This window comes from Ranitomeya imitator, chromosome 6 (assembly GCF_032444005.1).
Source record: "Ranitomeya imitator isolate aRanImi1 chromosome 6, aRanImi1.pri, whole genome shotgun sequence".
In the NCBI taxonomy this organism is placed as follows: Eukaryota; Metazoa; Chordata; class Amphibia; order Anura; family Dendrobatidae; genus Ranitomeya; species Ranitomeya imitator.
Window position 1 is genome coordinate 141,437,951 of NC_091287.1, and position 27,803 is coordinate 141,465,753.

The window sequence follows — 27,803 nt, forward strand, 5'->3', positions numbered from 1 at the left end:
AATAAAAACAATGGTTGTTGGAGTATTTTATTCTACGCCCAATCCAGTCACTGAAGACCCTCGTTCTGTAAGTAAAAAAACATAATAAACCAACAATATCCTTACCCTCCGCAGATCTGTAACGTCCAACGATGTAAATCCATCTGAAGGGGTTAAAATATTTTGCAGCCACGAGCTTTGCTAATGCAATGATGCTCATGGCTGCAAAAACCCCGGAAAATGAAGGTAAAGTAGGTCAATGACCTATATTTAGCTTCATTTGTGGTGAGGCGCCCTCTGCTGGCTGTTCCTAGATCGTGGGAACTTTCCTAGAAAGCTCCCAGGCTTTCTAGGTAAGTTCCCACGATCTAGGAACAGACAGCAGAGGGCGCCTCACCGCAAATGAAGCTAAATATAGATCATTGACCTATATTTAGCTTCATTCCCCGGGGTTTTGCAGCAAGGAGCAGCCTGCATTAGCGGAACTCCTTGCTGCAAAATGTTTTAACCCCTTCAGAAGGATTTACATCGTTGGACTTTACAGATCTGCGGAAGGTAAGTATATTGTTGGTTTATTATGTTTTTTCTTTCACAGAACGAGGGTCTTCAGTGATTGGATTGGGCGTTAAATAAAATATTACAACAACCTTTGTTTTTATTTCATTAAAATAATTTTTAATAATGTGTGTGTGTTTTTTTTTAACCCTTTCATTCAATTGGATTAATAATGGATAGGTGTCATAATTGACGCCTCTCCATTATTAATTAGGCTTAATGTCACCTTACAATAGCAAGGTGGCATTAACCCTTCATTACCCCATATCCCACCGCTACACGGGAATGGGAAGAGAGTGGCCAAGTGCCAGAATAGGCGCATCTTCCAGATGTGCCTTTTCTGGGGTGGCTGGGGGCAGGTGTTTTTAGCCAGGGGGGGGGCAATAACTGTGGACCCTCTCCAGGCTATTAATATCTGCCCTCAGTCACTGGATTTACCACTCTGGCGGAGAAAATTGTGCGGGAGCCCACGCCAATTTTTTCCGCCATTTAACCCTTTAATTTAGTAGATAGAACGGCCAAATTTTGCAGATACACACTACTGACATTAGTAGTGTGGAATCTGCAAAAAAAAGGAGAGAAGACATGGTTTACTGTATGTAAACCATGTTTAAAATCATGTCGGGCTTTAGGAAGGAGAAAGAAAAAGCCGGTAATTGAATTACCGGCTTTCAAGCTGTATAGCACTGGAATAAATATTAATATATATACATATATGTGTCTCACTGACATATATATATATATATATATACCTATTCTATGTGTACACATTTATTCTACCTATTGGACTGGAAGCTGTCAGTGTGATTTTACTGTACACCGCACTGAATTGCCGGCTTTTCTCTCTAACAGCGCTGCGTATTTCTCGCAAGTCACACTGCTTGTCCGTGTGTAATCCGTATTTTTCACGCTTCCATAGACTTTCATTGGCGTATTTCTTGCGCAGTACGGTGACAAACGCAGCATGCTGCGATTTTGTACGGCCGTAGAAAGTCGTATAATACTGATCAGTAAAATACGGCAGATAGGAGCAGGGGCATAGAGAATAATTGTGCCGTATTTTTTGCGAGTTTTACGGACGTAGTTTCTGGGCTCTTACATCCGTAAAACTCGCAAGTGTGAAGCCGGCCTAAGGCATTTTGCATCAAGAATCTGTCAACGACTTACCAGCTCAAGTCTTACAAGTAGCATTAAATCATTATTTCCACCACTTTTACAATAGACACTCCCATACATAAAAGATAAATCACTATTTAATTTATTGTTTGTACTTACAGTATGGACATCCATAAAGTTCAACTCTTAATCCAATCTGTCCTTCTCCACTCCAGTCCAGAGGAACGATGCGTACATAGCGAGCTACTATCGGGTGCTGCAACTCGTGACGGACAACTGTATCAGAGTTCACGTTTCCAGGAAATGCCTGCAAAAAATTATAAATCTACAGCTTAATGCAACGCCACAGATAATACAAAAAAATAAAAGTCTCAACATAGCAATTGAATTACAGTTCAATGTAGCCTTATGAGCTTCAGATATGTTATTTACCCTCATATGAAGGGACACTCTACGGATAAATAATGTTTAAATCATGTTTGACTGCCTAAATGAAGCAGCTATAGAGGAAAATGAAGTAATATTTTGCTTCTCATTTCCAGTCATCAGGGTAATGCAGGAGAAATGTACACTTACACATTGAGCACGGCTGCAATCACTCCCCGGCACATTGATTGACAGCCTGCTCAGCACACACCTGCTTAAAGCAGGCTCTTAATAAATGTGCCAGCGAGTTATTACAGTACACTTACAGTATAATGAATAGTGACTAAAACAGGTCTCGGCACCGCCCCAATGAATGAAAGCGAGCTGCTGCAGGGAGAATATAACTTTATTTTCTACCTGTAGCTGCTGCTCCAGTGAGGCAGCCAGGCATGGTTTAAATGCTATTTACCAGTAGATTACCACTAAGAAAGGTAATAGGGTGGATCCAGGCAACTACTGTCCAGTTTGAGTGGAGTGATACATTTTCGAGTGCATTATAAGAGATGACCTGCATAAATACATTACAGAGAAATAACATAATTGACAACCAGAATGGATTCATGAAAGATAAGTCGTGCTTCACCAACATGTAAGGTTTCTATGAGGAGGTAAGTGCAAATCTCCATGTTGCTCATGTGGATGATGTGATTTATCTGGATTTTGCAAAAGAGTTAGATACTGTACCAAATCATCCTTATACTGAAGCTACCAAACTCTGGACTAGGGGAAACTATATGCAGATGGGTAAAGAACTGGTTAAGGGACAGGAAACAAAGAGTAGTTATAAAAGATACATTCTCTAAATCTGGTCATTCTGATCAGCAGTGGGGACCACAAGCATAAGTATTAGGTCCAATACTTTTTATTTTCTTTATTAGTAACCTTGTAGATTGGAAAGAGCAAAGTGTCAGTCTTGTTGGATAACTTTGGTCAGATTAGAAAAATACAAAATCAGAGTTGACCTAATTTATATTTTTTCAATATGTAGGACTCACCCATAATTACTACCTTCCAAAGACCTAATAAATGACCAGGTGACGCTTATTATGGGTGGAAGAAAGGCAATTACAGCAGCTAAATTGGAAAAGGTTCCTTATAGTTAGAGTTGTCCAGCTGTGGAATGCTCTACCACAAGAGGTAATAATGGCAGACACTACGGGCCCTATTCACCAAAGCTCTCACTACAGGATTCTAGTGTAAAAGCATTGAAAGGTCACAAAATTAGTCATAACTTGAATACAGGAAAGATATATATCTTTGTACCGTGTTAGCCAGTAGATAGAAAATATTTGGAATTGAGAGTCCATGGCCGTTCAAGAGACCTGAGTAGTCTCGAAAGCTTGCAATTCGTTATCATCATTTCAGTTAGCCATTAAAGTGTAACTAACTGTTTTAAATAAGGTTTAGATTTATTTATTTTACTCAGTTATGTAGTGCATTACAAACAATATCATTACTGTCCCCATTGGGTTTGCATCAAAATTTCTTATCAGCATGTATTTAGCATGAAGGAGGAAACAGGAGTACCACAAGGAAACCCAGGCAAACACGAGAAATTTTTTTTTGTAGATTTTGAGCTTGCTCTGATTTAAACAAAGGACACGAGTGCTGCAAGGCTAGCCTCCGAGCTACTTTGCTGACCCATAATTCTCTCACAGTAAATTACATTGTATGTTATAAATAATGTAAAAGTATTCACCCCTTTTCATTTTTCATATTTTGCAACCTCAAAACTTTTTTTTAACTCATTTATATAGTGCATTACAAATAATATCACCACTGTCCCCATTGGGGCTTGCAATGTAAATATCTTATCAGTGTGTCTTTATTGTGAAGGAAGAAACAGGAGTACCCCAAGGAAACCCATGCAAACATGAGGGAAAAATGTTGAGCTTCATTCTCACACAAGGTTAAAAGTAAGAAGTGTTACTTCGAAACTCGTCAACTAAGATCCTTAATCCTTTTTGGGACTTTTTCTTTGAAGATTTAGCCAGACATTTGTTGATGTCATGTGACAAGGCTCGTTGGTGAGTCGATATTGACTTTTGCAATTGCTATTTCCTATAGGTGACACTAAAGTTCTAGCCCTCTTCCACTCGGAAGAGAAAATTTGCACATTTGTTGATATGGACTCACGTTTGACAAATGTTCTGTCAATGGGATAAAATGTATTCTATCTGAAGTGTAGGATCAACCTCTTTTTGTGTACTCTCTGATTAATGCCCTCTTTGCTTGGACAAAGGGTTTTGGTCAGTGGCCGTCTCTTGGAAGGTTTGTTGTGGTATCATGCTCTTTCAATTTGATGATAATGGCTTTGATGCTGCTCTGGGGGATCATCAGAGATTGGTATTTTTTTTTAATAAACTAACCCTGACTTATACTTCTCAACAACTTTGTCCCTGTCTGACTTGTTTGGACATCTCCTTTGTCTTCATGGTGCTGTTTGGTTAGTGGAGCCTTTTTCTTAATGGTTTTCAGAAAAGGTGTGTGTCAGACCATGTGACACATAGATTACACACAGGGGGGCTTCCTTTCACTAAAGGTACCGTTACACTTAACGATTTACCAATGATCACGACCAGCGATACAACCTGGCCGTGATCATTAGTAAGTCGTTGTGTGGTCGCTGGAGAGCTGTCACACAGACAGCTCTCCAGCGACCAACGATGCCGAAGTCCCCGGGTAACCAGGGTAAACATCGGGTTACTAAGCGCAGGGCCACGCTTAGTAACCCAATGTTTACACTGGTTACCATTGTAAAAGTAAAAAAAAACACACTACATACTTACATTCCTGTCACGTCCCTCGCCGTCAGCTTCCCGCACTGTGTAAGCGTGCTGGCCGGAAAGCAGAGCGGTGACTTCGCCACTGTGCTCTGCTTTACGGCCGGCCGGCGCTGACACTGGGGGACGCAGGGAAGCTGACACTGAGGATCGTGACAGGAATGTAAGTATGTAGTGTTTTTTTTTTAACTTTTACAATGGTAACCAGGGTAAACATCGGGTTACTAAGCGCGGCCCTGCGCTTAGTAACCCGATGTTTACCCTGGTTACCAGTGAAGACATCGCTGAATCGGCATCACACACGCCGATTCAGCGATGTCAGCGGGTGATCAGCGATGAAATAAAGTCCTGATCATTCCCCAGCGACCAACGATCTCCCAGCAGGGGCCTGATCGTTGGTCGCTGTCACGCATAACGATTTTGTTAACGATATCGTTGCTACATCACAAAAAGCAACAATATCGTTAACGATATCGTTATATGTGACGGTACCTTAAGGCTACTTTCACACATCAGGTTTTTTCCATCAGGCACAATCGGGCGAATGTTGAAAAAAACCGGAGATTGTGAAAAACTGATGCTTCAGATCCATTTTTTCGATGGATGCGCCTAGCATATCTAGATTATTGGATAAAAAATATTTGAAGCTTGCTCAGTTTAAAAAAACAGAATCCGGCGCCAGAATCCGTCATCCTCTGGATCCGGCAACTTCCGGCTCCCATAGGCTTCCATTCTAGCAAACAGCCGGAAGTGCCGGATCTATTGGATGGCTAATGGATGTTTTTTTCCAGAAACCAGAAATGGCAGATTTGCCAGATCCGGCAAAAAACAGACAAAACACAATGTCATCCGGCGCAATCCGGCACTAATACAAGTCTATGGGAATTATTTTTTTTTTTTTTAAATTTAGCCGGATTGAGCCTGACAGCGAAAATCTGATGTGTGAAAGTAGCCTAAGCATGTTATTGATGAAGGTAATTTTTTGACCCAGAAATTTTTAGGGGCTTCACAGCAAAAGGGTGAATACATATTCACATGACAATTTTTTGTTATTTAAACTTATACATTTAATTTATACCTATGTTTTTCTCACTTCACCAACACAGACCATTTAGTGCTGATGAATCACAAACACATTGTATTACAAAAATATTTAAACACAAGTTGTAATGTAACAAAATAGGTAGAAAGCCAAGCATGTGAATACTTTAGCAAGCCACTGATTGTACCTGTGTAACTAAGTAACTATGTAAATAGTGTCTCTCCAGGTTCCGTTTAACCTCTTCATGCCACAGCCCTTTTTCATTTTGCATCTCTGTTTTTCACTCCCCTTTTTTGCAAAGCCATAACTTTTTTTTATTTTTCTGTCAGTATGGTGATGTGAGGACTTGTTTTTTGTGGAACAAGTCATAGTTTTGAATGACATCATTGGTTTTACTGTGTTTTGTGCTCGAAAACGGGAAAAAATCCAAGTGCGGTGAAATTTAAAAAATAAAGTGAAATTCCACAATTAATTTTTAGATTTTTTTTTTACCAAGTTCACCAAATGCTAAAACTGACTGCGTTCGCGGTCCATTCCTCGCTAGCGCAGATCGGGCATCTGCGCCAGCGGGATTGGCAAACGCGATCCCTTTTGGGACATTGCGTTAGCACAGTCCGTAGTGCTATGCGCTAAACGGACTGCCCTAATGCAATGTGACCCTAGCCTCATAGTCCAAAAAATACGGTACATACATAGATTGCAAGTTTTATCATATGAAGCTGTAAATAGTCTTGTATATTATAAATAGCTGCTGCACATGGATGACAAGTGAGGAAAAAAAGTACAAGTTTTCTGCATGAAACACAAACAATTTTTTATACGGTTGTGCGAAGCAAGCCTAAGGCCGGGGACACACACAACGTATAAACATACGGTCCGTTTTACACGGAAGAGAATCACACAAATGTTTACAAAACAGTGATCTGTGTACAGTGCGAGGATGAGATTTCCTCGCATCAAATTATCCGTGTGACATCCGTATGGCATCCGAATGGCATCCGTACAGCGAGATTTTCTCGCCGGCTTGCAAAACGGACATAGAATGGATCCACGGGATCAAAAAATATTAAATACATATATACAGTCTAAATATATATATATATATATATATATATATATATATATATGTCTGTGAGACACATATATATACATATATTTATATTTCATACAGCGCTAGATAGCAGAAAAGCCGGTAATTCAATTGCCGGCTTTTGCTATCTCCTTCCCAAACCCGACAGGATATGAGACATGGTTTACATACAGTAAACCATTTCATATCCCTTATTTTTTACATATCCCTCACTAGTAATGTTAGAAGTGTCTGTGTGCAAAATTTGGGGGCTCTAGCTGTTAAAATAAAGGGTTAAATCGTGGAGAAAACTGGCGTGGGCTCCCGCGCAATGTTCTCCACCATAGTGGTAAAGCCAGTGACTGAGGGCAGATATTAATAGCCTAGAGAGGGTCCATGGCTATAGGACCCCCCTGGCAAAAAAACATCTGCCCCCAGACACTCCAGAAAAGGCACATCTGTAAGATGCGCCTATTCTGGAACTTGGCCGCTCTCTTCCCACTCCCGAGTAACGGTGGGATATGGGGTAATAAAGGGTTAATGCCACCTTGCTATTGTAAGGTGACATTAAGCCAGGTTAATAATGGAGAGGCGTCAATAAGACACCTATCCATTATTAATCCTATAGTAATAAAGGGTTAATAATACACACATACATTAGAAAAAATTATTTTAATGAAATAAAGACACAGGGTGTTGTAATAGTTTATTTAGCGCTCAATCTAATTGAAGACCCTTATCACCTGAAACAAACTTAAAATAAAAAAACAATAATATTCCATACCTTCCGTCGTTCAGTCATGTCCCACGCTGTAAATCCATCAGAAGGGGTTAAATAATTTTATAAGCAGGAGCCTGCTAATGCAGCCGCCCCTGCCTGTAAAATCTGGGGAATGAATGGGAAGCAGGGGAACATAGCTACCTAGCCTTGCGGTGCTGCGCCCCCTGTTGGTATAACCTCATATGGACTCAAGCGTGGGAATTTTTCTGAATCTTTTCTCACGCACGAGTTCATATGAGTTTCAAAATAACGTATCTGCACCAAAATGATATCATTGAAAATGTCAGCTTGGCAAGCAAAAAATAAGCCCTCACCCAACCCCAGATCACGAAAAATGGAGATGCTACTGGTATCGGAAAATGGCGCAATTTAAAAAAAATTTTTAGCAAAGTTTGGATTTTTTTTCACCACTTAGATGAAAAATTACGTAAACATGTTTGGTGTCTATGAGCTCTGAATGACCTGGAGAATCATAATGACTGTCAGTTTTTGCATTTAGTGAACCTAGCAAAACAGCCAAACAAAAAACAAGTGTGGGATTGCACTTTTTTTGCAGTTTCACTGCACTTGGAATTTTTTTCCTGTTTTCTAGTACATGACATGGTAAAACCAGTATTGAGTTGTGAAAAGGACAACTGGTCAACAAAAAATAAGCCCTCACATGGCCATATTGACGGAAAAATATAAAAGTTATGGTTCTGGGAAGGAGAGGAGCCAGAAATGAAAATGAAAAAGCGAAAATACCCAGGGTCATAAAGGGGTTAAATAATTCTATAGAGAAAAGTAAATTGTGGAAAAATCAAATCATGGCAGCAAAAATTGAGACAGAGAGCATCACTGTGAGTGAAAGTAAAAATTATCCAAAAATATTCTTCAACTACAAACTACAAGAAAAAGTGAGATACTCAAAATTCATAGTTTTGCCCCCTCTAATAAAATAATGGTGAAATGTTGGAAATGGATAGGGAAAGGGCCAATCTGTTGCATGCCTTCTTCTCTGCAGTATTAACACAAGACAATTTCATGCCAGTTGCTTAAAGGGAACCTGTCACCTGAATTTGGTGGGACCGGTTTTCGGTTATATGGGCGGAGTTTTCGAGTGTTTGATTCACCCTTTCCTTACCCGCTGGCTGCATGCTGGCCGCAATATTGGATTGAAGTTCATTCTATGTCCTCCGTAGTACACACCTACACATATTTTATGAATGATCGGTGATGATCTGGGGATGCTTCAACAAGACTGGAATTGGGCAGGTTAATATTTGCGAAGGACGTATGAGTCAAGCTGCATACAAGGTTATCCTGGAAAAACAGTTGATTCCTTCTGCTCAGGCAATGTTCCCCAACTCTGAGGACTGGTTTTTCCAGCAGGACAATGCACCTTGCCACACAGCAAGGTCAATCAAGGTGTGGATGAAGGACCACCACCACATCAAATCCCTGTCATGGCCTGCCCAATCTCCAGACCTGAACCCTATTGAAAACCTCTGGAATGTAATCAAGAGGAAAATGGATAGTCACAAGCCATCAAACAAAGAACTGCTTACACTTTTGTACCAGGAGTGGCGTAAGGTCACCCAAATGCAGTGTGAAAGACTGGTGGAAAGCATGCCAAGACGCATGAAAGCTGCGTTAGTATTTTTGTTTCTAAATGATTATTAACTTTTTTTGCATTATTTGAGGTCTGCAAGCAATGGATTTTTTTGCTATTTTGATCATTTCTCATTTTCAGAGAATAAATACAAAATTTATTGCTTAGAACTTTGGAGACATGTTGTCAGAACTTAATAGAATAAAAGAACAATTTACAGTTTACTCAAAAATATACCTATAAAGAGAAAAATCAGACAAACTGAAAATTTTGCAATGGGCTTTTAATTTTTGCCAGAGCTGTATATATATATATATATATATAAACTTAGTTTGCCTGTTAGGTTTATGGTTTGTTCACGATCATCATTAGGAGAGGACCAGATGATGTAAATTTCCTATCATTATAAAAACCCAGCGTTCTCTGACCTTGAGCCAAAAATTAGCAGCCATGAGTTCTGCTAAGCAGCTGCCTAGCACTCTGAAAATGAAAATGGTTTAGGCCCACAAAGTAGGGGAAGGCTATAAGAAGGTAGCAAAACACTATCAAGTTACCTTTTCCTCAGGTTGAAATGTAATTAAGAATGCAGTCATCATATTATAATGCACTGTATACTTACAATTGCTCATTTTGCCTTTCTACCAAATTATTAATTAATAGAGGTCTATGAAATTATATGATTAAAAACTGACTAGCTGAATCCATCTAAGCTCTATGTAGAAACAGTTCAATTTTCCCTGTATGAGTCATAAGTGTTAGGACTGGCAGAATGCACCAAATAATAATTAGAGAGGATATGAGGTGCGTTCGAAGTTCGGAGTCCACAGTGCAGATAGGACACCTGCTGCTCGTTAATGGCGGACTAGATGGCGGTATAATGTGAATAATCACATGGGTTAGCTTCATCTGGTAATGAAAGAAGCGAACACTTTTGCATCACAGGGCCGCGATACCGCACAGAGAGCGCAAGTAAAGAGTCACAGAACTCTGTCCCAAGACATGGGGAAGGAGTTCCTCTAGACCTCTTATGCTCAACACCGCCACTGTAGTGACAGGGATAGAACAGAACTAATAATTTATAGCACAAGAGTGCGTACAATGCCGCTCTGGCAAATGCCACTAACCACCCTAACCAGGGCCAGGAAAGTGCACTAAGCGCACGGCGCCGCACTGGTGGTCGCTGCTGAGAGGCGCTGAATTGTGTGCTGGATGTCCAGAGTAGCACTGTCTGGTGCTAGGTAGCTTCCATCATTCGCGAGCAGGCAACAACACTAGGGATGGGAATGATTTGGAGCTTTCATCCATCGACAGGCATTCATCCACAGACACACAAGTTAATAAGTTTACACTAGTACATGGCGGAGTGGCCATGCAAACCTTTTATAGCAGTAGCGCTCCGGGTCCTTCCTGATGGTCCAATAGGAGCCGCAACAGGACCTGAACATGTGACCCCTGACCTCCAATGTGAGGTTGTTCTGTGGGCATGCTCAGTATGGGAAAAGCAGGACTTAGTCCCAGAAAGGACCTGCTCGCTGCTGATCAGTGCTGGCTACAAAGGCAGAGCCTGGAAAGGCAGCAATATACATTCGCACAGTATCAGCTTGAGCCAGACGCTGGGACTGATTTCTCCACTGAGCAGGTTCCACTGCGGCTGGAGGAGAATGGGAGACCACAGCAGACATGGTTCGAGATTCCCCCTGTGCAGCGGCGGGAACTCAACACCTATCAATAAGTCACTTCAAAAGTCCCTTGCAGGAGGGAACAGCTGGGTCAAGAGTTGAAGAAGGAAATGATAAATGCGGGACATGAGACTTCCTGTTTCTACATGGAGCAGAGAAAGTAGATGAATTTACTGGGTAGAAAGCCAAAATGAGCAATTGTAAGTACAGAGTGCTATATAATGTGATGATTGCAATACACTAAGAAGATAAAAACTTTGATAGGAGGAGTGCTTCTTTAAGGGGTTTTGTACAATAAACTGTAAACACACAAGCGGTTGGATATGTTGATATATTAGGCTGGGTTTACACAGGTTAATAAGGCTTTGAGTAAAAGAAAAAGACATGCCTTTATTTAAAAAATTATCCTTAGCTTGTAGGGTTTGTACAATTACTACAATGGACTCAGAAAGCTTAATTACAACTTAATAATGCCAAAGGCAATATCATGCATTTCAGACATTGCTTAACATCTTGGAACTGAAAATAAAATCAAAACCTCTTTACTCTAAACACAAATTGCTTCCAAAAAATCAAGGAAGTGTGTCAAAAGTCCACTGTGTATGAGCACTGGCACTGGACGTGCCAATTTTGCTTTCATTGGTAAATGCTGAATTGCTGATGACAATCTGCTGTCTATATCTAACGGCTTGTTCTTCCAGCATTGGGATAAAATAATGAAATGTTTCATAATTAAAATGCAGGGGAGGCTTCATTTTCTTTTGGTTATTTATGAATAGTTACATAGTTACAGAAGTTGAAAAAATACCTAGGTTCATCAAGTTCAACCTTTCCCCACCAATTATACATTTTTGTCACTAATTTAACTATAGCCCACAATACAACCAAAGTCAGATTACAAAGTACCCAGAAAACACCACTCAAAAGAGTATAAAATGTAAACATTTTTTATTAAAGCTTAAATATAAAAAAGACATGAACCAGAGAGTAAATGGGACACACAAGCGAATTCAAAAGGGGATGAAATCAAGAAGATAAAGGTGAGAGGGGCTTTTACAAAAAAAATTAAGGGTAGCAAGGTAGTCTATATCAGACAAAGCAGGGAATACTAATGAACTTCCTTGATTCACGTAAGAATTTGCAGGTAAGGCAAGATACCGTAAATCGGTGTACAGGCTATTAAGACAGTATAGTGACAAAAAATAATCAGTTTGTCTATATGTGTATCATGCACAAACCGCTCCCGGCACTTTAACCCCCAAAATGCTGTGATAGATCATGATCGCAGCATTCAGGAACCTGGCAGAGGGCTGACAGCCCCTCTGCATTTGGGTTGGAGACACCACAGCGTGATGTGAGGTCCCAATAATTGCCAAAGTGACCCGTTGTCATCATGGCGAATTCCGGGTCACCAGACCTAGCAAACTTCCTGATCATGCCCAGTGCATTATGAGCAAGTTTGTCTGTCAGTGCAGAGCTGAAAGTTTCTGCAGTATGGGGATGCTGCTTCATCTCCATAATGTAGAAGAGATCAATCTGCAAAAAAATGATAGTCCCATATTGAGACAAAGTAAAAAAGTTATAAAAAAGTTTAAAAAAATTAAAATAGATGTAAAAATATTTTTTTAAAAATCAAATATAATGATAAAAAAATCAAAAGATATTGTATATCTAAATAAATATTTGAATGAAAAAAAAAACAATAAATGTTCACATATTTGCTATCACCCCGTCTGCAATGACCCGACATATAAAACTGTCCAACTGGTTAACTCCTTTAGGAAACACCATAAAAAAAATTAAAAACAAGGCAAAGAACAATTATTTATCATCATACTACCGAGCAAAAAGTGGAATAAATTGGGATCAAAAAGATGGATATAAAAAAACATGGTACTGCTGAAAACGTCATTTTGTCCCGCAAAAAGCAATACATCATACAGCTCCAAAAGCGGAAAAATAAAAAAATTATAGCTCTCAAAATAAAGAGATGCAAAATTAATCATTTTTTGTATAAAAGAGTTTTTATTGTATAAAAGCGCCAAAACATAAAAAATATATAAATGAGGTATCACTGTAATCGTAGTGACGCAAAAAATTAAACTTATCAATTTTACCACACACAGAACGTCATAAACCCTCCCCAAAATGATATTCCTGAATTGCTGTTTTTTTTTCAATCTGACTCACAAAAATCAGAATAGAATGTGATCAAAAAATGTCATGTGTCAAAAACAGGCCCAACAAAAACATCAACTCATTCCACAAAAAACAAGCCATGCTATGTCTCTGTGGGCCAAAGTAAGGAAAAATTATAGCTCTAAAAATATGGTGATGCAAAAACTATTTTTTGCAATAAAAAGAGTCTTTTAGTGTGTGACAGCAGCCAAATATAAAAACCCAATACAAATCTGATATTCCTGTAATCGCACCAACCCGAAGAGTAAAGTCGCCTTATCACTTATACCACAAGAGGAGCGTCGTAAAAAGTAAATAAAACCAATTCTTCATTTACTGTTCATTTTTTTTATTCTGCCTCCCAAAGATCGCATTAAGGCTCGGAGCACATTTTTCATGCCCTATGCGTTGAGCGCTTACACCGAGGTTTTCATGTAAATCTCTAAAATACGTGATTCAGATGGAACCTCTTGCAAAAGATTCCCTATAATGAGGCAGGCAGAGGCACTGTGAACACCATCTGGCATGTGATCTAGCAGTGTCCATGTTTTTAGATGTGCATAAAAGTGCCATCTGCCACAGTTTTGTCCACTTCTGAAAACAAGGACACCTTTGAACACAGGCCATACAGAGTCCAGAGAAACTCTGCTGCTTTATTATAGTTAATGGGTCCCTCGCTGGTTTCATCTGAATCATGTCACTCAGAGATTTAGATGGAAACCCCAAAGTAAGTGCACGGTGTAGAGTGGCAGATAAATGTGATCCCAAACGTTATGTAAAATGTTTCCAAGAAAAGCTTCAACTCAATCCACCAAAAAAGCAAGGCCTCACTCAGATCCATTATCTGTTAAGGGAAATATAGGGGGCTTCCACGTTACTGGTAGTACAAAGGCACTGGAAAAGAAAAATGGCTCCTCAGCCGTCAAAATAAATTTAGCACATTCTGTGCTCCGAAATCCAAATGCCCCCCTCCCTTCTGAACCCCAAAGTGTACCTAAACCATAGATAGTGTCCACGTTTGGCATTTCTGAAGCGATGAGTTCCCACCCAACTTACAGGTGCATGCCTCCAGAAGCACACGCTGGGCATAATGTACTGTTGACTGCAACATACTGGTTACTACAGCAGCAACAGCAACACTTTGCAATATTCATTTGGCAACGTTCATTGCTGCTTATTTCTGGAAAATACCCATCGAGTCAGCACTACACCTGCAGATAAAATCCTAAAGGGGTATAATTTTCAAAATGGGGTCACTTGAGGAGGGATTCTGCTCTTCTACCAATTAGGGGCCATGTTCAGTAGAAATTGTGGGTCAAATTTTGGTGCCATTTTTTATCCACTTCTCGTGTGAAAATGTAAAATCTGCGGCTAAAACTAAATTTTGATGGTAAAAATGTAGTTATTTTTTCTTCATGGTACCTACAAACCATAACAGTAAAATATGGTGCTTCTTGCCTTCTGAGCTTTAAACTGTGCCTGAAAAATATTTCCTGATTACATGTAGGGTATTGGCACACTCAGGAATAAATGGACCTCAGTTTATTGTAAAAAAAATGCTATTAACCCTTAGAAAAATTAAAAAACTTGGGGATAAAACAACATATTTGTGAGGAAAATGTGATTATTATTTTCACGGCTCAACATTTTAAAATTCCGTGAAGCACCTTGGGGTTCAAGGTGCTCATCATACATCTGAATTCTTCCTTGAGGGGTCTATTTTCCAAAACGGGGTCACTTGTGGGCGGTTTCCACTATTTAGGCGCATCAGTGGTTCTCCAAATGGAACATGACTTGCACTAATGATTCCAGGAAATTTTACATTCAAAAAGTCAAATGGCTTTCCTACCCTTCCGAGCTCTGCCAAGCACCCAAACAGTAGTCTTCTCCCTCATATGGGGTATCGGCGTTCTCAGGAGAAATTGCACAACAAAATGGATGATGCATTTTCTCCAGTTATCCTAATGAAAATGCAATATTTTGTGCTAAAAACATATTTGTGTGGAAAATTAGATTTTTTTATTTTTACGGCTTAACGTGTCAGGATTGGCGGATTGCACTAAATAAATTTAATAAAGTGATATCGCAACCTGGGGTCCACCATACAGAGATGTAAAACTGCAGTCAATGTGAACAATGGCGGAACACGCAGAAAGTGATTGCTTGCACTCACAGAGTTAAACGTCACTCGGTAAACTGCACAAGAAGCTGTGTCGCTCACACACAGAAACGGAATTGATTCTCTGCAGTAGAGCTGCGTCACTTGCACACAGTAACAAAATAGATGCTCTGCTATAGAGCTGTGTCTCTTGCACACTGTAACGGAATAAATGCTCTGCTGTAGAGCTGTGTCACTCGCACACAGAAACAGAATAGAAATGATGCTAGATACGATCCCTGTTAACCTCACAGGGGATCGAAGCCCACTCACAGGGTAAGAAGCACACAGTGGTCACACAGTCAGCAGAAGCGCTCAATCAACTCCTATGTCGGAATTCTAATGGCTAGACGTCAGTCCTGAATCCATACAGATAAACTCCTCTCTGGAGGTGCTGGAATTCTAATGGCTTACCACCTACACTGAGCACATACTGACAAAGACCACACTATTGCAACGTCTCATTCACACATGGAAAGGGATTGATACTAGTGCATCCGCTGGCATTGCTGGGAGCCATTTATACCCAAAGCTCCACTCCAAACACTTCTGCTGACATCGTTCGTGGACCAATACAGAGCTGCCACATCATGGACATGCTCAATAGAGTGATTTCTCGACTTAGTCTCCGGAGCCAGCAATAACATCACGTACAGCATGAGCCTGAGCAAGATGCTGGGACCAGAGTCTGTGCTGAGCAGTCATCCCAGCCAGACCTGAATGGGGTATAGCGCACTCAGGAGAAATTGCACAACAAATTTTGAGGTCCATTTTTTCCTGATACCATTGTGAAAATAAAAAATTTGGGATCTGAAGTAAATTTTTTGGGAATAAAAGTTAAATGTTTTCCACGTTCCAAAAATTCCTGTGACACACCTGACGGGTTAATAAACTTCTTGAATTTGGTTTTGAGCACCTTGAGGGGTGCAGTTTTTAGAATGGTGTCACTTTTGGGTATCTTCTATCATATAGACCCCTCAAAAAAGAAAGGGGTGAAAATGTGGAGCCCAAAACTGAATCCCGCATTCTAGATGTGGCATTACAAGTCATTTATAAAGGGTGAACAATACATTTGGATCATTGGATTTTCTCTCTCTTTTTATACACCCTAAAATCTTGTTTTCTTTTGTGGCTGCTGCTGAACATTGAAAACTATAGCTCAGCTTACTTGCAACCAGAATACCCAAGTCTATCACCAAGCCCAATATTTGATCAAGCATTTGGGTGCTTTATCGAGTAGTGAGCAGTGCCGAGTATCGCATAGTGCTTGGGTCGCTGTAATAAGATCATTTGCATCTAAGCCAGTCAGAACAGTAAGCAGTGGATAAGTTGCCCTAACTTCCATACAAATGTAACCTGCCCCAATGCACGTTTCGTTCAGACTTCTTCAGGAAGAAAGAAGGAAGGACGCAGCGACCGGAGGAAAAGTTGATGCCGCTTAATTGCAGAAGGAGGACTTCACTCAGGAGGAGATTTACACAAATAAGAAGTTCCAGACACCCACAGAGAAGAGAGAATTTGAGACAAGTCTGAAAGAAACGTGCATTGGTATGGCGGAAACACTCTACATCACCTTCTTACCTCTGCAAGTACTTCTCCTGTATCCTGGTTACATTTGTATGACAGTTAGGGAAACTAAATTGAGCTGTTAGGGGACATATTCCTTACTACCAAAAGTGTAAACCCCAGTCACTTCACATTCATTAGCAGGTTTTCCATTGTTGTGCACTGTGCAATTTATCTGTTGAGTTTTTGTCCCTGCATTTGTGCTCAGCAGCCTTGTGTATGTTTCGTACTGTCTGAGTAGTTTTAATATTTTTTTAATAAAGAAATATTTAAAGGATTATACTCTGTTGTGGTTTAGTACCCCTTATTCTTGTCCCACCTTGACACTGTTACAACAAATTTGAGATTTTTAATACATATTCAAAACTTGAATTTATTTTTCTACTTATAGGAACCAAAAGTATTAATGACTTAAATGTGCAGATAGTAAAAGATTTAAACAGGGTCAGGATGAGGAAAATCAGAAAAAGGGGCAATTTTTTTTTAATAATAAATAAATCTTTTTCTAGTGTCTTCCACATAAGGTAAATCATAAAGGCAGAGATATAGGCTCTGATTTATCAAAGCAATTTTCATTTGTTACGAAAAGTTGCAAAGTTTCTGCTCAATTCGTAGTTTTCACGCTAAAATTGGCAGAGCTGGGGCAGAAAGAGGATGCAGCCAGGGTGTTGACATCACAGATGGTCTAATTCATGACAAAGTATGACAGAAATCTTACTCCAGTCAGTTAGATTTCTGGTGAGGTGCACAGAGGCTTACGTCAGTCATCAAATGCTGCTTATTCGTTATGAGGCACAAGCTTCTTAATGAATCAGGATCTTCCGACTCCAACCCACCAAAGAAAATTGCTGCCTTTGATGAATCAAGGTTTTCGTCTGCTTTCAACAAGACAACTTTGTCCAATGTGTTCCTCGTAATATTTAAAAATTTTAAAATAGGTAATAAAAGAGAAATTTGGGGGGCTTGAGTAGATTTTGCTTATGAAATATTTAGTACTGCCAAAGGAGGTTAACCATACTGTAGATAGTACTATCTACCTATCTATCTATCTATCTATCTATCTATCTATCTATCTATCTATCTATCTTTCCCACATCTATATATTTATTTTTCTTTCTATTTATCGACTGGAAGGCACAATATATATTATAACAAATGACTGGAGGCATGGTGTATATTGTAATTAGCTGCTGTTGGAGCACAGTATACATTATAACTAATGGCTGGAGGGCACAGCATATTTTAAAATGAATGGCTGGAGAATGCTGTATGTTATAACTAATTTCAGGGGGCACAATATAAATCATAATTAGTAGCTAGTGGCACGTTTAATACTATAATTAATGGCTGGAGTGTGCATACAGTATTTATTATGATTTTTGTCTGGGGCATAATTACAAGTAATTATTGGGGCACAGTGCATATTATAATTCACTACTGGGGTCCACAGTGTATATTTTAATGTATTATTGTGGGGGCATTGTGTATATTAAAATGATATATAAGTATTATAAAATTATATATATGTATATATTATAAATAACAGCTGGGGTGACAGTGTATACTACAATTGTTGAAGGGAAAACTTTATATCAATAATTGTTGACGGAACACAGTCTCTAGTCCAATCCATGTTGCAGGTACATTGTGTATAAAAATTAATTTCATGGTCGGAGTGTATACTATAATCTTTTTATGGAGCAGTATAAATCCTAAATTATAGGGTACAGCTTGTTTATCATAATTCTTTTTCGGGGACACTGGGTAGTATTCTTTTCTGATGTTACCTTAGATTAATATTTATTTCAGGTTTACAGCGTGTGACGCAGAAGACACAGCATATGATGTTATTACATTCAGGGGGCACAGTGTGGGGACATATTACCTACATGGGGCACATTGTGAGAGTTAAGACTTTCGTCTCCACACATTAGATAAGTGAAGAACTGAAAATTTCATCAGGTGAGATGTAACTGAAAAAAGTCAAGGTCTACACCAGATGTTAAGGAAATGGTGGACAATGATTTCCATCAGAGATGACATCACATTGCATATTCTGTCTTTGACTGCGTTAATCAATCCCGTATTCACTTGTGAGATCATTTTATATTAATGTGAGCAGCTTTATTTCCACCAGTCTGCATATTGTCAATGCTGATCACTTCTTTGAATAGGAAATACTTGTATTCTATTATTTAGAATTCCCTGTGCCTCATCTGTTTTCACATGTCTTGTTTTCATTTCATAATACATATTTAATGCTTAAACAATAGCCATGTTCTCCGAGTCAAGTAATACCTGGGTTCCAGAAAATTCAATTGTTTTCAGAAGGTATTTTCTATATAAATAAATTTGAACAAAAACATGTCAACTAATGAAATTGTCGATTCTTATACTAATATACAAACTATAATGTGTAATTCTGGTACATACATCAACAAAAATCTCTACTGCTTTCGTACTATACTGAATAAATGTCAGAAGCTTTTTGTTTAGACTATTATTTCATCATAGAAATAGTTTATATGCATTTCCGGCTGGCGTATTTTAATAAAGTAAGGCTTAAATCAAGTACTATAACAGTGTGTTGGATTTATAGAATCAGAAGGGACAATATTACTGAAAGGCGTATAGAGATTTTTCTCATCATACCCTCAAACCCTACATGTGCTACAGAATGAAGTAACTTATTCTCATTGCAATTATATTCATGAAGATTATGGCAGACTCTGTGAATCTGTATGTGTATGAATTTGTTTTCCCGTTGTTACTTCATTTTTAGGTTGTATCTAGTACAATACGTTAACTAAACTATAATATTTTAAATAAAAAAATGCTAGCTTTGTGATAAACAAGGCTTAGGGTGCATTTACTCATCTGCTTCATATGTTTCAGTGAAGTCCAATATCTTTTAATGGACAGCCCAGAGACCCATAGAGTCTCATAGATCCATTCACACATTCAAGAAAATTATGGATCCAAGAATGAGACTGGAGAAACTCAGAGCATGTCAACATCAGATCAGAATATGACGCACCTAGTGACCAATAAAAAAATTGACTAACGAAATAAAATAGCACTCTGTAGTGCTATAAGATGCAAATATGAATTATATGAAGTTTGAATTGCATTAATGCGCTGGGAAATATGAAAGATATAGAATACTTTTGAGCAATTCATGTGTACCCGGCATCCGCAATAAGGTGATTCACGTTGCTGTAACCTATCCTATTTGATAATCCCAGCAACGAGAATCGCCTTAACGCAGCTGCCGGGTACACACGAATTGGTCAATTTATGTGCTAAGTTTTCTCAATTTTTCCTATTTTCGCGACCAGTAATGCAATTCACATTTCATATATTTTATGTTTGCAAGCTATAGCCCTCCAGAGTGTGACTTTATTTTGTTACTTTTATATGGAGATGGCTACTCTTACTAAGCACCAGTACACACCTGAATTCCGTTTGGAAGTAACGGTCAGTCTTTTGATATTTCAATAAAAAAAAATTGGGTAGCACACCGACATTCAAATGGATGTGTGAATGAACCCTTCATAGTTTTGTTATGTTAAATTTGAAAATAAAATAATTGAGTAAGTTGACATGTTTTTAGAATAATCTAGAGAGATGTATAAGGTGTCTTAAACATATAATAAAGTTGGTACACAGCATATACAACAGTTTTTTTCAGAGATTCTGATGCAAAATCACCACACATTTTGCTTAGCAAAGTTCTCCCATTGTGCAGTAGAAGAAAATCTCAACAGATGAAATATAACGAAAACACATGCAAGACTTATAGGGAATCTGTCAGTAGTATCAACCCTTTTAACCCTGCTGTTCTGTTCGGTCTGGGGAGACCTATTTTGAACTTTGGTATTTTTTGGGGTGTTCAAGATGCGGTTCTGAAACTTGTGGTTGATTGACTTAAATGAGGATGGGTCGGTCGGCCGGCCACGGGTTTCAGAGCCGCATCTTGAATATTTTAAAGAATATTGAAGTTCAAAGTTGGTCATTTTTGACCAACAGAACAGCAGGGTTAATCCATTTGTATGGGCATGTTGGACATAGAAAATTAAATAAAATGATACCGTGATATTTACGATCCAATGTCTTAATCCTGAGAAATCCATATTTTTCCTAATATATAATTTAGCTGTTAATATCTATGGGATGGACATGTGAATAAACCTCCAGAGCTATTTACATGAAAGTGGGCATAACCAGTGTGAGACACATAATAACTGACAATCTGCTCTACTGATCTACTTGTCCCACACAGGTAACTCCCACTTTCATTTAAAGTAAGCTCTGGAGGTAGATTCTCAGGGAGATCAGTGTCCAGCCCATAGATCTTTACAACTAATTTATATATAAAATAAATGTGGATTTCTGTGGAATAAGACATTGGATCGCAGATATCAAAGTATTATTTTATTCAACTTTCTGAGATCCAAATGTCTATATACAGTTAGGGCCAGAAATATTTGGACAGTGACACAAGTTTTGTTATTTTAGCTGTTTACAAAAACATGTTCAGAAATACAATTATATATATAATATGGGCTGAAAGTGCACACTCCCAGCTGCAATATGATAGTTTCCACATCCAAATCGGAGAAAGGGTTTAGGAATCATAGCTCTGTAATGCATAGCGTCCTCTTTTTCAAGGGACCAAAAGTAATTGGACAATGGACTCTAAGGGCTGCAATTAACTCTGAAGGCGTCTCTATCGTTAACCTGTAATCAATGAAGTAGTTAAAAGGTCAGGGGTGGATTCCAGGTGTGTGGTTTTGCATTTGGAAGCTGTTGCTGTGAGCAGACAACATGCGGTCAAAGGAACTCTCAATTGAGGTGAAGCAGAACATCCTGAGGCTGAAAAAAAAGAAAAAATCCATCAGAGAGATAGCAGACATGCTTGGAGTAGCAAAATCAACAGTTGGGTACATTCTGAGAAAAAAGGAATTGACTGGTGAGCTTGGGAACTCAAAAAGGCCTGGGCGTCCACGGATGACAACAGTGGTGGATGATCGCCGCATACTTAATTTGGTGAAGAAGAACCCGTTCACAACATCAACTGAAGTCCAGAACACTCTCAGTGAAGTAGGTGTATCTGTCTCTAAGTCAACAGTAAAGAGAAGACTCCATGACAGTAAATACAAAGGGTTCACATCTAGATGCAAACCATTCATCAATACCAAAAATAGACAGGCCAGAGTTAAATTTGCAGAAAAACACCTCAAGAAGCCAGCTCAGTTCTGGAAAAGTATTCTATGGACAGATGAGACAAAGATCAACCTGTACCAGAATGATGGGAAGAAAAAAGTTTGGAGAAGAAAGGGAACGGCACATGATCCAAGGCACACCACATCCTCTGTAAAACATGGTGGAGGCAACGTGATGGCATGGGCATGCATGGCTTTCAATGGCACTGGGTCACTTGTGTTTATTGATGACATAAGAGCAGACAAGAGTAGCCAGATGAATTCTGAAGTGTACCGGGATATACTTTCAGCCCAGATTCAGCCAAATGCTGCAAAGTTGATTGGACGGCGCTTCATAGTACAGATGGACAATGACCCCAAGCATACATCCAAAGCTACCCAGGAGTTCATGAGTGCCAAAAAGTGGAACATTCTGCAATGGCCAAGTCAATCTCCAGATCTAAACCCAATTGAGCATGCATTTCACTTGCTCAAATCCAGACTTAAGACGGAAAGACCCACAAACAAGCAAGACCTGAAGGCTGCGGCTGTAAAGGCCTGGCAAAGCATTAAGAAGGAGGAAACCCAGCGTTTGGTGATGTCCATGGGTTCCAGACTTAAGGCAGTGATTGCCTCCAAAGGATTTGCAACAAAATATTGAAAATAAAAATATTTTGTTTGGGTTATGTTTATTTGTCCAAATACTTTTGATCTCCTAAAATGTGGAGTGTTTGTAAAGAAATGTGTACAATTCCTACATTTTCTATCAGATATTTTTGTTCAACCCTTCAAATTAAACGTTACAATCTGCTCTTGAATTCTGTTGTAGAGGTTTCATTTCAAATCCAATGTGGTGGCATGCAGAGCCCAACTCGCGAAAATTGTGTCACTGTCCAAATATTTCTGGCCCTAACTGTAGATGGCTTTGGAGGATGGATTCTACCCACAGATTCCCTTTTTTACTAGAGAAAAAACAAATCTTTTTATTTTCAAATTTTCTGACTTCGACAAATTTTTCCCAAACAAATGATTTGACACTAATTGATTTGCTGCAAATTGCAAATAATGCAAAGCCTCCACTTGCGATGAAATAGTGTGTTTAGCCTTCTGAAGTCTCCTTGGATTGTATCTATCTAACCCCTTTCAAGGTTCTTTAATGCAAACTCAGCCTAAAGGTACCGTCACACATAACGATATCATTAACGATATCGTTGCTTTTTGTGACGTAGCAACGATATTGTTAAGGAAATCGTTATGTGTGACAGCGACCAACGATCAGGCCCCTGCTGGGAGATCGTTGGTCGCTGAGGAAAGTCCAGAACTTTATTTTGTCGCTGGACTTCCCGCTGACATAGCTGGATCGGCGTGTGTGACACCGATCCAGCGATGTCTTCACTGGTAACCAGGGTAAACATCGGGTTACTAAGCGCAGGGCCGCGCTTAGTAACCCGATGTTTACCCTGGTTACCAGCGTAAACGTTAAAAAAACAAACACTACATACTTACCTTCAGCTGTCTGTCCTCGGCGCTGTGCTTCTCTGCACTCCTCCTGCATCCTGTGTCAGCGCCAGCCAGCCGGAAAGCACAGCGGTGACGTCACCGCTCTGCTTTACGGCTGACCGGCGCTGACAGTGCAGAGGAAAGCACAGAGCCGGAGGACAGACACGGAATGTAAGTATGTAGTGTTTGTTTTTTTAACGTTTACGCTGGTAACAGGGTACACATCGGGTTACTAAGCGCGGCCCTGCGCTTAGTAACCCGATGTTTACCCTGGTTACCGGGGACCTCGGGATCGTTGGTCGCTGGAGAGCTGTCTGTGTGACAGCTCTCCAGCGACCAAACAGCGATGCTGCAGCGATCGACATCGTTGTCGGTATCGCTGCAGCGTCGCTTAGTGTGACGGTACCTTTAGTAATGTCAAAGTGACCTTAGCATATAATGCTGTGGTGAAGTGGATGCTTATCAACAGCCTGTTTAATGATGCACTACACTGACAGACTTTTTATGCTTTACAAAATGTAAAAATGGTCCTAAAGTTATTTAAAATTTTGAGGGAAATTTTCTGCCGTGCTGTTTTATATAGATAGGTGGGGTACATCTAGCCAGAAGAATATCCCATTTGTTGGAATAGCAAATGGTTTGTTGTTGGGAAAAAAATAGCCAATAGTTTTTAACAACGCTTCCAAAAATGTTCTGTGTTTTTTGTTTTTTTGGTAGCAGTAACCGGTTTATTTTCCCTGTTGAATGTGGGCTTCCCAGGAGCAGTAGAGCATAGCTATAGAGCATCATAAACAGGCAGGAGATGGGTGATTGCCTATCATTAGTGGCAGTGGCACCCCCCTAAGATATGGCAGGAGACGTGTGGCTGATAGGCTCTCTATTGGAAGTGGCAACAACAGCACAGTATAGAACTTGTTGGACAGAGAGGTGATGCTGTGTGCAAAATAGCAGAAGGTATTTTTTGATGATTTGTGCAAAGTGAATGCAAATTGTTTGATTTTGCTGATCAAAGTAAATTTCTTAAAATTAAACACAAATTCAGTATGCATCAAATCAATTTGCTAGTCTCCACTTCTTTAATAACTTAATGACAGTTGCAAATTAGCTTTATTTAAAATTAATTGTGTTTCCGTTACATTAAAACAGAAAACCTCTATTATGGATTTGTCTTAAAAGCAATATTCAAAGGACACATACATATGTTTCAATATATCTGGAAGCTGTTAGCTCATGTGTATCGCAACACTGTGTTAGGGTTGGTGGATTGCAATAAATAAAATATATATTAAAATGCAATCACAACCCGGGATCCACCGTGCAGAGATATATAACTGCTGCTATTGTGAACAATGACAGAAAATAACAGCAAGCTTTACCTAAAACATACTATGTTATCTCCACACAGTATGAACAGGATGCAGAATACCTAGCTCTGTAAACTTTAAAGAGAGGTAGAGCTCCGAGTTAATTATTATTAAGTATTATACCCTGTTAAAGGTCACAGGGATCATAGCACGTGGAGAGAGCTTGCTCTGCAACTAAACTGTGCTAACCGCACACATGAATGAAGCAGATGCTAAGCCAAGAGAAAGAACTCATATGATGCTAGGTACAATGTCCTGTTGTCTTCGCTGAGAAGTATAGCATAAGGGGTGAGCTTGCTCTGTAACTGAACTGTGCCAATCGTGCACATGTATGAAAGAGATGCTAAGCCAAGCGGCTAGTTACCCCAGTCCTGACCCTACTGAACCTGTGCCTGAATGGCACCCTAAGCAGGTAGTAGACTAGAGACTGAGGCGTTGAGCCAAGGGTACGAAGCCGCATAAGTGTGCAACTTGCCTGCCAACGTGTGCAGTATCTGGGCAAAGACCCATGCACATACGTGCAGACAGAGTGGTAGAGTAGCCACCCACACACACTAAATATAAATGACATAAAATCCGCGCGTGTGCAGATGAAGTGCTCTGCTTCCCGAGGCTTCAGGAAAATGGCCGCGGGAGGCCGCGCTTGCGCAGATGGAGATTGCGGTGGCCATTTTCCTGAAGCCAAGTTCACGGAGTTAGATCTCGGCTTCAGCAAAATGGCCGCCGTGATCTCCATCTGCACACGTGCGGCCTCCGGCAGCCATTTTCCTGAAGCCCCAGGAATCAGAGCACTCAATCTGCGCACGCGCGGCCTCATGAAGATGGCCTCCGCCACCGATAAAGCCATGATTCACCCGACTCTGCTGCTTACCTTGGATACTGGGCCACTGCGTCACCTCACCTGTGGAAGGGACCCCACTCATGCCATACCGCTCACCGCACCTCATCATCCTCACACCTCTGCCTCCACCGCACCTCTGCCTCCGCCACACCACTGCCGGTAAGCCTGCATTCCAACTATAAGATGCAACCCCCATTTTCCTCACACTTTTCAGGGGGAAAAACTCTTCCTATTGAAAAAAATAAAGTTGGATCCAAAATGGGCAACTTCAAAATTGCAACCATGGTAACCACCCATCTTGAAAAGTTCCCCCTCCCATATACTAATGTGCCACAAACAGGAAGTTGATATCCCCAAACATTCCCATTTTATTTAGGTGTATCCATATAAATGGCCCACCCTGTATTTTCTCCACACCATCGGATAAGACCCTATTGCGCTTTTTTGTTTCCTAGCCTTCTCTCCATTAAATCAATAAAATGACAGTATTGTGCCAGTACTTTAGTACATACTCAGAGCAGTTTTCGAAGTGTCTCTTACAGATGAAGCCTTTTCTCCTAAATAACTGGACCTCAATAAAGCTAATTATATATGAGCTTATGTATTCAGATGTAAGATGGTACCGGTACATCCTGAAACGTAAGGAGAATGGTTCTTTCTTCAGACTGCAGAAGTAGTCTGTGCTGGTCATTACCCCTTTCATTGCTTAAAACTTTCTGTAAACCAAAGATATGTACATTAGTTGGCTTACCTCCATGCATAGTCAGAAAGTGGGATGCAATGGGCATGAGGACCTTACCCTTCTTGGAATCAGAAGCCTCTAGGTTGATGGTTGACAGATGTTTATGTGCCTGTTTTTTAACTTCTGCAAGGTTTGTCCCACGTAGATCTTTTGGCAGGGACAGACAATGGCATAAATGACATGTCTTGTTTTGCAGTTACTGTAGTTATTCAATGGAATAATGTCCATATCTTTGGCTTATAGAAAGATTTAAGCAATGAAAGGGGCGGTGACCAGCACAGACTACTTCTGCACTCTGAAACAAGATGGATGTTCCACCTACATTCAGTCTCGCCATTGGGCCTCAATGAAGAACTCCTCTTCATGGGATTTTTGGGTTAATACCACCCTTTCTCTGTGTGGTAGATCAGCTCTTCTTGAGTGGATAGTGGCATCTCTAATATATGATCTTCTTGGTCCTGTTGAATTACCAGGAGTATTCAATCTGTAACTTTTTCATGGACTACGAGCGGCCTACAATCTGCAGTGTGTGCTATGCTATTTGGACTCTTGCCCTCAGATAATGGGAACTGATCAAAAGTCTGTTGATTTCCTTATTCCTGTTGGATTACCAATAGTATCCAATCCGCTATTTTCTCATGGACTACGAGTGGCATACAATCTGCAGCGCATGTTATGCTACTTGGACCCTTGCCATCAGATCTTGGGGGCTGATCATACATTTTTTTGGATCACCAGTGAACTACCAATTTACCAATATACAATTTACAGTGCTTGCCACGCTGCTCGCTGCTTGGTCCTTTGCCCTTAGATACCAAGAACCGATCAGAAATCTAATCTCTTGTTTGTTATTCTGAGGCATGTCCTTATTTGATAAAGTGTGTTTTGTTTTCTCACTGCAATTTACATGAACTTGCTTTTCTTTTTCTTTTATATATATATATATACAGTATATATATATATATATATACTAGATGGTGGCCTGATTCTAACGCATCGGGTATTCTAGAATATGCATGTCCACGTAGTATATTGCACAGCCCACGTAGTATATTGCCCAGCCACATAGTATATTGCCCAGCCACGTAGTATATTGCACAGCCATGTAGTATTTTGCCCAGGCACATAGTATATTGCCCAGCCACGTAGTATATTGCCCAGTGACATAGTATATTGTCCAGCCACGTAGTATATTGCCCAGCCACGTAGTATATTGCCCAGTCACATAG

The 27,803-nt window shown here is 39.8% G+C and overlaps 1 protein-coding gene across 1 annotated transcript in view; it reads right to left on the reverse strand.

Moving 5' to 3' along the window:
- CNTNAP2 (contactin associated protein 2) overlaps window positions 1–27,803 on the reverse strand; it is a 2,776,229-nt gene that overhangs the window by 1,550,651 nt on the left and 1,197,775 nt on the right. The window contains exon 4 of the mRNA XM_069730166.1: window positions 1,810–1,957. Coding sequence (XP_069586267.1) covers window positions 1,810–1,957 — 148 coding nt within the window. The remainder of the gene's footprint in view (window positions 1–1,809; window positions 1,958–27,803) is intronic.